Source organism: Sinocyclocheilus rhinocerous, unplaced genomic scaffold (genome assembly GCF_001515625.1).
Source record: "Sinocyclocheilus rhinocerous isolate Xijiao unplaced genomic scaffold, SAMN03320098_v1.1 scaffold3201, whole genome shotgun sequence".
Taxonomy (NCBI): Eukaryota; Metazoa; Chordata; class Actinopteri; order Cypriniformes; family Cyprinidae; genus Sinocyclocheilus; species Sinocyclocheilus rhinocerous.
The window spans coordinates 18,588-29,355 of record NW_015662182.1 but is presented as its reverse complement, the minus strand read 5'-3'; the positions used below and the strand labels follow the sequence as shown (position 1 = coordinate 29,355).

Below are 10,768 nucleotides of genomic sequence, written 5' to 3'. Positions count from 1 at the left end.
GGGTTGTCGGGAATATCCCAACATATTTATATTTGTAATATAGTATGTAAATTACAAAACCCAGACCAATACATATTATATTTTTATTTACTGTGTGTGTGTGTGAACGTTTAAAGTTACAAAAAGGTCTTTTAAGTACAACTACAACTACCCGCAACTGAAACCTAGTGACATGGGACTGATGATTACATCAAGATATTTTTTTTCCACATTCAAATAACAGATTCTAGAGAGAGATGAGGACATATGTCAAAATCGTAAGTTGTGAAAACAGCTGTGACAGCAATAAAACATTTAACACCAGCAAAAAGTGCACCATGATGAGACATTTACACTTTGCTCTAACAGCATGCTCATGTTACTTCAAAACAATGACTTGAGTATGATGCAATAAAAATAATGTGTTTGAGTCAGAGCTGCTGTCTGGGAGGCTTACCTCAACTCCTCTATAACTGTAATTTCCAAAATTATTAACACCAAAATAGCTACTTAAAACCTAGGCAGCTTTTAGTTTTAGAACCAATGAAAAGTTCACTTCATATGCCATGGCAGAGATACAGTTGTCAAAACAAGAATAGCAATGCAATGCAACAAGAAGTATTATAAATAGGAAATAACAGAACAGGTTGGAGATGTTGTATGTACTGTTGCAACATATGTTTAAGTGTAATGATTTATTTATGACAACACTATACATTTGATGTTTATCCAAAGCAACTTGCATTCCATTGAAGGTAAACAAGTTTGTGCATTTACTGTGGGAACTATAGTGAGACACTCAAGAAAAAAAAACAACAACAACACTGACAACTGAATATTGCTCTTTGATAATTATAATTAACAAATAATGCTGGATCAATACCAGCCTTTGCAGTGGCTTTTTGTTTCTTGAAGGCCACTGAGGAGGTGAACGTCCTCCGGTAGGAAGCTGTCATGATAAAGTGAAGTTAGCTCATTTGAGGACTTGAAGTGAAGAAAAGATACCCAGGGGGAGACCTTTTCTCTTTATTTGTGGCTCTCAGGGTGAAAAATATAGAAACTCTTTGGTCATTTTTGAGCGAGATGCGAACAGTCTAATCATATTCAATGATCTATGCTAAGCTGCAGCTAAAAGTGCTACCGCCAGACCCGGAGATCGGCTGAATGGATTAAAAAACGGTAAAACTCAACTGTTTAACTCTAGGGGAGTTGGAAAATGAGCCTATTTTCAAAAATAGTGGAGTGTTCCTTTAAGCCTAGTCCTAGAATAAGTCTGAGCTGTTTCAACTGAAAGAAAAATCCACTGACTGATCTTAAAATAGATCAGTGCCTTTGTTTTGTCTCAAAAAGCACACCAGTAATGTTTTTTTTCTAAGCACGTTTATAAAAATTACTTAAATGTCCTAATTGAACTATGGCCTAATCCTGGCTAAATCTAAGCCCTGTCTGTGAAACTGGGCCTAAAAGAGTTGATCAACACATTTCAGCTTGACACAGAATACACATTCTTCAGGAAACACATCCATTACTCACACAAACATTCTTTAAACTATTGACAATCAGTGGATCATCAAAACAGCTGGTTGACCAGATTAATTAGTGGGAATGGCTTTAACCAACCAACTCCTACACAAATCAAACATTGTAGTAAAATACAAAATAAAAATATACATTAATTGAATTGTTAAACAAAAATAAAATATAAAATATTTTTAAATATAGAGGAAAATTAATTAATAAATTTAAAACAATTTTGGGTTAAAAGAAAATAAATCTATTTCATTTTGCATTTAATTTTTTTTTAGCTTCCTTATTGGGGAGAAGGATGAGATCTATAGAGAGCATTTATTCATTATTGTTTTCCACTTATTTCAGTCCAAATGATCAGCCCCGAATGAAGGAAATTTCTTAATTCTCAGACCATGTGGGATCTTTTCTTTAAATGATCGAACAATAGCACAGGGTTAATAAACGGTGCAAATATATCCTTGCCTCAACTCTCTCCTTCCATTCTACAACCAACATGTCACAATCAGCTGTGCGTTATCTTTAGAATGTGGTCCCTGTGTTTTGATGGCTGATGTTTTAGCAACAGCTGTTGAAGAAGATGTGTAATATGGTACAGTTTATGCTGATGGACTGCAGCATTTGTACATTTTGTCAGAGTGCAGCACGTTCTGTTCAACTGAATGTCATCTGGGTCAACATCACATGTCTACAAAGATCGAATATCACTCTCTCCTGAGAAGGTACAATCCATAGAGACCAAAGTTGACTCGGAAATGTCTTGGAAACTTTCCTTGAATAGAACGGAATGAAAGGGGTGGGCAGGAAAAAACCTCTGATGTCATATATGAACACAAGGTCTTCACATTGGTGGAGATGTCTTTTTAACTGTGCACAGAAAAGAGAGAAGAAGATCAGATTAAACAATTGGAAGACAGAGATTAATGACCAAAAGTGATCAAATAAGGTACTGTGCAATTATTTACAAAAGTACAAAAAATTGACTTCATGATTTGTTTGCAAATATTACTGATATCATTAGAGTGTGTCTAGAAAGTTTTTGTTTGTTTGTTTTTGAAATGACAAAACAATGGACCAGCATTGAAAATGATAACAAAACTTTTTGTGACACTTTGTGGTTGCAGACATTAGTGGAACATCCAAAAAGTTAATCTGATGATGAGATTACTGTTATAATTTGAAGGGAACTGACTTCATACATCCACTAAAATCATTTTTACACCAACAGTTTAAAAGTTGTTGAGCAAAAATGGCAAAGTTAGAAGTAAAGAGAAGTTAGTTCTTGCATGTTTCCAGCATATCATTAGCTGAATGGCAGAGAGCAACATTACGCCTTCCAGTAATGAAAACATACTCTGAGAAAACACAAGCTCAGCAGTTAAATGTTGTAGCAACAAAGAAAATCACCACAGAATATAATCAGAATTACAAACAAATTAGTTTTTCCCTGTTTCCTTCATATGTTTTTCATAGACCACAACCTGTTTATGTTGTGAGGCCAAGAACAAATGTATATGAGCAATATGAGGCATGGTTATGTTAATATAGAAATAACTGAAAACAGTGCTTCTTAAACCTGTCCTGATGTCCCATCAGTACACATTTTATATGGTTCCCCATCTATCACACGGTTAATCTCATCAGCTCATTAGTAGAGACTGCAAGACTCGAGTGGAGTACTGTAGGAATGGGTCCTAAAATCCAGAAATAAGTTCCAGGGTTTTTTTAATGGGTTTTTGGTTAAACACCTGAAATAAGTTCTGTGCTTAACAAAAGCCTAAGATATTTTCACTTATTTTTTATACCTTAAAATACATCAGTAATAGCCCACTTAAAGCCTTTGTGTCTCAAAAAATACAGTTGCTAACAAATGGCCAAAAAATATATATAATTAGTATGTTGACTATAGAGGTTGATAGGGAATGATTTTTTGTTTTTCCCCAGGACACAAATGCAAGTCATCAGACAAAATTGCTCATTCACTTCTATGTTGCTCAGTTGAGACTCTGGGCTATATCTGGCACTGGCACATCAAAAATACCACATCATCTTTATACCACAAAGAAAAACTATCCAAAAAAAGATTCATTTACAAACAAACAGAATGTTCTTCAAAATAATTAAATTTTTAAACTAAAGCCTATATTATAAGCAATCTTTGTTCCTGGGCAAATCGTTTTTGTTGTGGGCAAAGTTAAGACTAATAAGTTTAGATTTTGTATTAAATTTAACATTGTACTAGAGCACTGCCTTTGTACTTTTGACTAAATTGTTTGCTTGTCTTTATTTACTATTGTACAAACTTATTATACTTTATACGTATACGTATACGTATACTTTTATAGTGGGTGTTATTGTTCATTAAAACTAACATTTGACTAAAATGTGCAGTGTTCTACAGTGGATATAGAAAATAATCACCCCCTTTAAAATAATCACATTTTGTTGCTTTGCAGCCTGAAATGAAGAGGGACACAGTTTTTGTTTTATCCAGCTGCACTTACTCAGTGAAACTTATAACATTCAAGTGAAAGATATAACACCAACATGTCAGAAAAAAAAATTGGTAGTGCAACTGAAGCAAACAATCAACAATGGGTGGCAAGGCACTGTCAAAAGATCTCCGGGATAAAGTTGTGGACAGTCACAAGTCAGGAGGCGGATACCAAATACATTCAAAGGCTTTATCAATGCCTAGAAGCACAATGAAGTCTATTATTAAGAAGTGGAAGTATTTAAAAAAAACAACACAGACCCTCCCTGGATCAGGACGTCGCTCCAAACTGGATGAAAGAGCCAGGAGGAAACTGGTCAGAGGGGTTACCAAGAGGCCTACAGCAACACTGAAGCAGCTGCAGGAATTTATGACAAAGAGTGGTCATTGTGTGCATGTGACAACAATATCACAAGCAGGGCCGGATTTACCTCTTTTCGTGGCATAGGCTAAATAAATTTTTGGGCCCCCCTTACCTATTAATATAATAGGCCTAATATTACCACCAAAGCAAACAAAAATATTTCTTAATCAGTGGAAACTGTTACAGTGTTTTCTATCGCAATAAGCGCTTGCGTTCAGTCAATAAAAATCGAATGTAGTTCTTAATTTGTTTGCGAAAGACCATTCCATATAGGTGCGGCAATGTGGCCACATAACCACTTCGGGAGCGCATTATTTCTCTAATAATTTTAATGGCCTGGAGTCACAATCACACATCAATTGTTGAGATGATTTGTTTCAAGACATTTGACATGTTTCTGTCCTGAAATCTTGTTTGTGTTGAAGTAGCTATTTTTTTACGCACCTCATCCCAAACTTTCCGTTGCAAATTCCAAAACGTAATTTTAGAGCTAATAACAGAGGCTTGAGCCATTGATATGCAGGCTTAGAGAGAGAGAGCGAAAGAGAGAGAGGTTAAGTGCGTGTGAATACTTGCGTCTGTGCGTCTCTCAGCAGTATTCAGCAGCAGCGTCTACTAATAGCGAATCTTTAAGTTTAACTGCTTCAAGAACCTCACTACTGAGAAATGCGAAACAATTTTATTGATAAATTATTGAAAAATTGCGGGGCAGCCGCAGCTCTGACAACAAGTTTCTGTCCGCATCTCTGCGTGTGTGTGCGAGTGCGTGTCTGTACTGTGTGTGCGTCTGTGAGAGAGAATGGGAGAGAGAAATCATTATTTTCGTTCATAAAAAAGGTTGAAGACATGGAAATAGTTTTTCATTTTTACCCTATTGTTTGTTATATTTATTTATATTTTATATTTAGTCTTCTGGGGTTTTGGTTCTTTTACTGTTGTAGATATCCCATAGTATAACAGAAATATTATATATCTCTTCATTGTGTTTGGGCCCCCCTGGACGAGCAAGCATAGGCACGTGCCTAGAATGCCTATGCATAAATCCGGCCCTGATCACAAGAAAGGGGGTTGCAAGAAAAAAGCCATTCCTCAAAAAAGGCCACATGCAGTCACGACTGAGCTTTGCCAAAATGCACCTTGAAGATTCGGAGGCCACATGGAAAAAGGTGTTATGGTCAGATGAGACAAAAATTTAATTATTTGGCCTCAACACCAAACCATATGTCTGGCGGAAATCCAATACAGCTCATCATCCAAATAACAGCATTCCTACAGTAAAGCATGGAGGTGGTAAGATCCTGTTATGGGGGTGTTTCTCTGCAGCAGGGACTGGAGCACTTGTCAGGATAGAAGGAAAAATGGATGGGACAAAATACTGTCAAATTATTGAGGAAAATCTGCTCTCTGCCAGAAAGTTGACAATGGGGGGAAAAAAAACCTTCCAGCATGACAATGACCCAAAGCACACAGCAAAACTGAGCACACAGTGATTAAAGGAGAAAAAGGTGAATGTTCTTGCATGGCCTTGTCAGAGCCCAGACTTAAACCCCACGGATATCTGTGGAATGACTTGAAGACTGCAGTCCACAAACAGTCACCATCAAATTTAACTGAATTTGAGCAGTTCTGCAAAGAAGATTGGGCAAATATTGCAATGTCTAGATGTGCAAAGTTAGTAGAGACGAATCAACAGACTAAAGGCTGTAAAGCAAAACGTGGTTCAACAAAATACTGACACAAGGGGTGATCCTTTTTCCAACTCAGTGATTCTGTTTTTCTTTTTTTCCCCTGACTTCTTGTTGTTATATCTTTCACTTGGATGTTATAAGTTGCACTGAGTAAATACAGCTGGATAAAACAAAAACCGTGTCCGTCTTCTTTTCAGGCTGCAAAGCAACAAAATGTGGTTATTTTAATGGGGGAAGAGGTGATTCTTTTCTATACCCACTGTATATCATTTTTCATTTTATTATTATACACAGCAGATCCACAGTAAAGCCAATAGAAATATTAGACTCTTGAACCTTCACCGAACAGAGGCTTCAAGATTATTGTCCCCTTTTTAATAAGGTGCCTATAGAGTTAAAATGATAGTTCTAATCAAGTGGTTAACTGACTGATTTCCTTAATTCCATAATTGCTAACTTATTTAAGGGACGGTTGACCCAAAAATTAAATTTACTCACCCTGTTGTTCCAAACCTATATGAATTTCTTTCTTCCATTGAAAACAAAATAAGATATTTTGAAGAATGTTGGTTTATTACTTTTTTTATTTTAGTTCTTCATTTTATTCAAGGCAATGCCCAGGTTTTCCTGCTAGAGTATAATTTGCTTACAAAACAACAGCCCAATTAAAGATTAAAATTACAGTGCATGCAAAATGATTAGGCAAGTTGATATTCTGATAATTTATTTCCAAGCACATTTGACCAATTACAAACCACATCATTTTAATAAGTACTATTAATCATTTATAAGTGATATATAATTCTTAAAAACGGCTGAAAGTAAAAAATAAAAAATAAAAAAAAAGCCTTATATTCAGATGTGCATAATGATGAAGAAACACTGTTTCAACTGTACCCATTAAACGTCATGTATATTTCTCAAACTGCCATGATATCCTTATTTGCTTCATGTTACAAATGTCAGTTATATCAGTTATAACTAGAAGTTAGTTGTTTAAATTTGTTTTAATTTGATCTCTGTGTATGACTGTTGTTTTTCTTAGACAATGAAACATGACGCATCTAAAGCAGTGGGATTCTACTGTTTGAGTGATGTGCACACAAGTTATTTAAGGTGTTTCAACTGTTCCTCTTTTCCAACTGTATGCGGTCTACCCTATGGTTGAACATAACATTTAGTCATTAATGATGAAATCGCTTCTATACTGAGACTTTATCTTTTTTTTTTTTTTGCTAATTCTGAACATAATTCCTTTCTTCCTCAGAAGTCCAAACAACAACATTGAAGAAGATTATAAAAATGACTATATTTTAATAAGCTGAAATTTATGGGTTAGAGTTTGAGACAGGTCCAAAACGAAAGTGCTTTTTTTTTTTTTGTTATTTTTATTATGGGCTTGAAGTTTGAGCTAATTTTGTATGATTCATACAAGTAGAATCTCCAACTAGTCTCCAGTCAAAAAAACAACAACAAAAAAAAACAATTATAGCTGCAAGCCGCATTTAGGAACAAGCACAACAGAGGCAAAATGAGGACCTAAGCATGGCAGGGAGCATCAGACCAGCTGCAACAATAAATAAAGACATTTTAATATGATTTTAGTCAAAATGGCTGAAAAATCATAAATACAATCACTAATAGTTTAATTGTTTATCACTTTGGACCAATAGGTAGCACTGTTTCCAGATTAATGTGGTGTGGTCAGTGTGATGTGACAAAAAGTAGTGTTAAATAGCTGGGTACCCTATGCAGGTACCCTTAGGTCATGGTTGTTATAACACCAAGTTTGGTCTGAATTGGCTAAAGCGCTGCGGAGATATAGCCTCACATTCAGTTTGGCAAGCTCTTTGTGAAATTCGTTCACACGTTATTTGATAACAGTTTAACTAATCAACTTGAATTTGACAACTTTTTGTCAGTATGGTCTGAAGATGATCTGGTTTTATTTTTACAAAAGATGGACCAATGGTCTAGGAGGAGTTCGAAAAAAGCAGGTTTTTCAAAAAAATTCAAAATGGCGGGAACATTTTCATGATGGAAAATTGACAACATCAACATGACCTCTTAGGGTACAAATCGAATCATCTTGAGCCAAAGAAATCAGAAAAAAATATTTATTTTTATTTCTAGACCTTATGGTTAATAACATAAACAAAGCACAAATTTGGACAGTTAGTGGTGCTAGAGGGTTTGAGTTAAAGACTCCAAATCAGGGCTGGCCTTGACCAGCTTGGTGCCCTAGGCAAGATAGCTGCATCGCCCTTGCATCACAGCCAATGCACCAGAGATCATTCACACAGAAACTGCATAGTTTTATGGCATAAAACAAATGATACAATATAAATAAGACTATTGCACGAAAAACTGACATTAAGTCAGCTGCCTAGTTATTTAAATTACAGAATTTTACTGTTATCATCCAAAGGTATAAGCCTACACTGCAATATTGAATCTAATTTTATTACATTCAAATTAAAGTAAAATTGCAATACTAATATATGTCTTGATTACTTCGTTTCAAACATTCTTAAAATTAGCAATTTAAGAAAGAGACAGGAAAGAATGAAAATATGTGTACATGAACAAGATGTTTATTTGCTCTATTACAGGCTGAACTGTAATAGGCCAAATCTGGACTATGATCCAAACAAAGATGCTACATTCATGTAGCAAGAGCAGTTTTTGATTTAAATTAGACTCTATAATTTCTAAATTTTAAGCAAAATCAGAATGGTCTGACTTTAGCTTTGTAAAATTATGCTACATAAAAAATCTGCACGAAACAAAAACAGCAGACGGGATGAATGAGATCGCAGATTCACTCTCTGACAGCAGGTGGCGCTTATGGAACAACGGCAATATAGCGTTTCCTTAGTTACCGCTGTAAACAAAGCAGCGCTTATGGAACAACGGCAATATAGCGTTTCCTTAGTTACCGCTGTAAACAAAGCAGCGCTTATGGAACAACGGCAATATAGCGTTTCCTTAGTTACCGCTGTAAACAAAGCAGCGCTTATGGAACAACGGCAATATAGCGTTTCCTTAGTTACCGCTGTAAACAGCCCTGTGGTTATAAAAACATTTTTAATGAGCATTATACGAAGGTAAGATGAAAAAAAATTGCCATCTAAACTTTTCTGATGAATATTCAGATACATTCATATAAATCCCATCCCCAATTTACTATTTAGGATTTTCTTCCAATATTTTGCACGTCCTCTTTGCGTTTAGCGTCTCTGGCCTCTGTTAACGGTAATGGCAGCCTTCGTGATAATACTATCGCATTCAGCCATATTTATTTCGATTTATCGTGCAGCCATAATAAAATTTTTTATTATATATATAAAAAATAATCTATTGAGCGCACATATGGATGCACGGCCCCCCTAGCATTTGCCAACTCCGCCTAGTGATTTGGAGCCCTGCCCCAAATTTGCTATGGTTAAAAGGCGTCCTTTATCTATGTGCCAGATTTGATAACTTTCTCAAAAGTTCTATGGGCTACCATAGAATCAAGAGCTGATGAAGAAGAAGAAGACGAAGAAAACTAACGGATACAATAGATGCCATCGCACACGTGTCAATTTGTCTCCTCCAAGAAAGAAGAAAGAAGAAAGAAGAAAGAAGAAGAAGGGGAAAACAAAGGATGTGCATGCATATGACGTTCTTGATTACTGCCGTATTATTTGAGTATTGCACGTCTGTTCTGTTATCACCAGGTTTTTCACCAGAAATTCTCTGAAAAGGAATACACGGAGATACAATGACTGAGAACGGCTGTGAATACCGTGACAGGGTGCTGACGATGGACACGATGAACCCGAACGTTAAACGCGTGGAATACGCTGTACGGGGTCCCATAGTCCAGAGGGCAGTTCAGATCGAAAGAGAACTCAAGATGGTGAGTGTCAGTTCATCTACTAATAAAATCATTAAAATCTTATAGGCGGTCAGAAACTTCCACGCAAGGCAATCAGATCGCGAATTATTTATTTATTTATTTATTCGTTTTTTAAAAAGTTGCTCTAAAAGTCGACACCGCCGTCTTATTAAATACTAGTATACTGCATACTACAGCCTTCTGTTTCGTTTCCAAACAGTATGGAAACATTATAATGCCATATACAGCGGTAAGCGTTTCATATAGTAGCCTAGTATATTGTTATCATATAATCTGCATTGTGGCAGATTTAGTTTACATAGTTATCATCACAGAACTATTAATAATAATTAATTATTATTATTTCAACCAACTTTGGATTAGTGTTAACAATAAGCATGTATGAATCCAGTATTTGTGTAACATCCTGTAAGAATAAAATGCAGCCTAAAGGAGCTTTGAAAGAAATATGTGCATTTGCCTATTGAAAAATAGGTGAGAGCGGGGCACAAAGTAACACTTTTTGACTTTCTCAGTCTGTGTAAATCCACATGGGGTTCAGAATATAATATTTTAATCCACAGTAATTTTACACTTGTCTAGTACAAATATGTCGCTTTGTTTCATGATTACAGTGTATACTTTTTTCTTTATTTACCCTCAGAAAATGGAAGTGAAATGTTACAATATGCCCCCTAGGTGGGGTACATTGTAACATCTGACGGGCACGTTGTAATATGACCATATAACATCTTAAAATGTTATCTGATCGAATGAAAAAAATATACAAGACAAACTAAAATATTTTGTCAATAAAATAAAATAATTATTTT

General features: G+C 35.5%; 1 protein-coding gene across 4 annotated transcripts in view; it reads left to right on the top strand.

Moving 5' to 3' along the window:
- Window positions 1-2,339: 2,339 nt before the first annotated feature.
- The window catches only part of LOC107727967 (alanine aminotransferase 2-like), a 19,421-nt gene continuing 10,992 nt past the window's right edge, over window positions 2,340-10,768 (top strand). Inside the window, exons 1-2 of one of the 4 annotated variants that reach the window (XM_016538015.1) lie at window positions 2,340-2,452; window positions 9,802-9,956. In XM_016538015.1, coding sequence (XP_016393501.1) covers window positions 9,819-9,956 — 138 coding nt within the window. In that variant the 5' untranslated portion in view covers window positions 2,340-2,452; window positions 9,802-9,818. Of the gene's footprint in view, window positions 2,453-9,219; window positions 9,957-10,768 lie in introns of those variants that run through there. The other 3 variants (XM_016538014.1, XM_016538013.1, XM_016538017.1) reach the window with 3 other exon arrangements.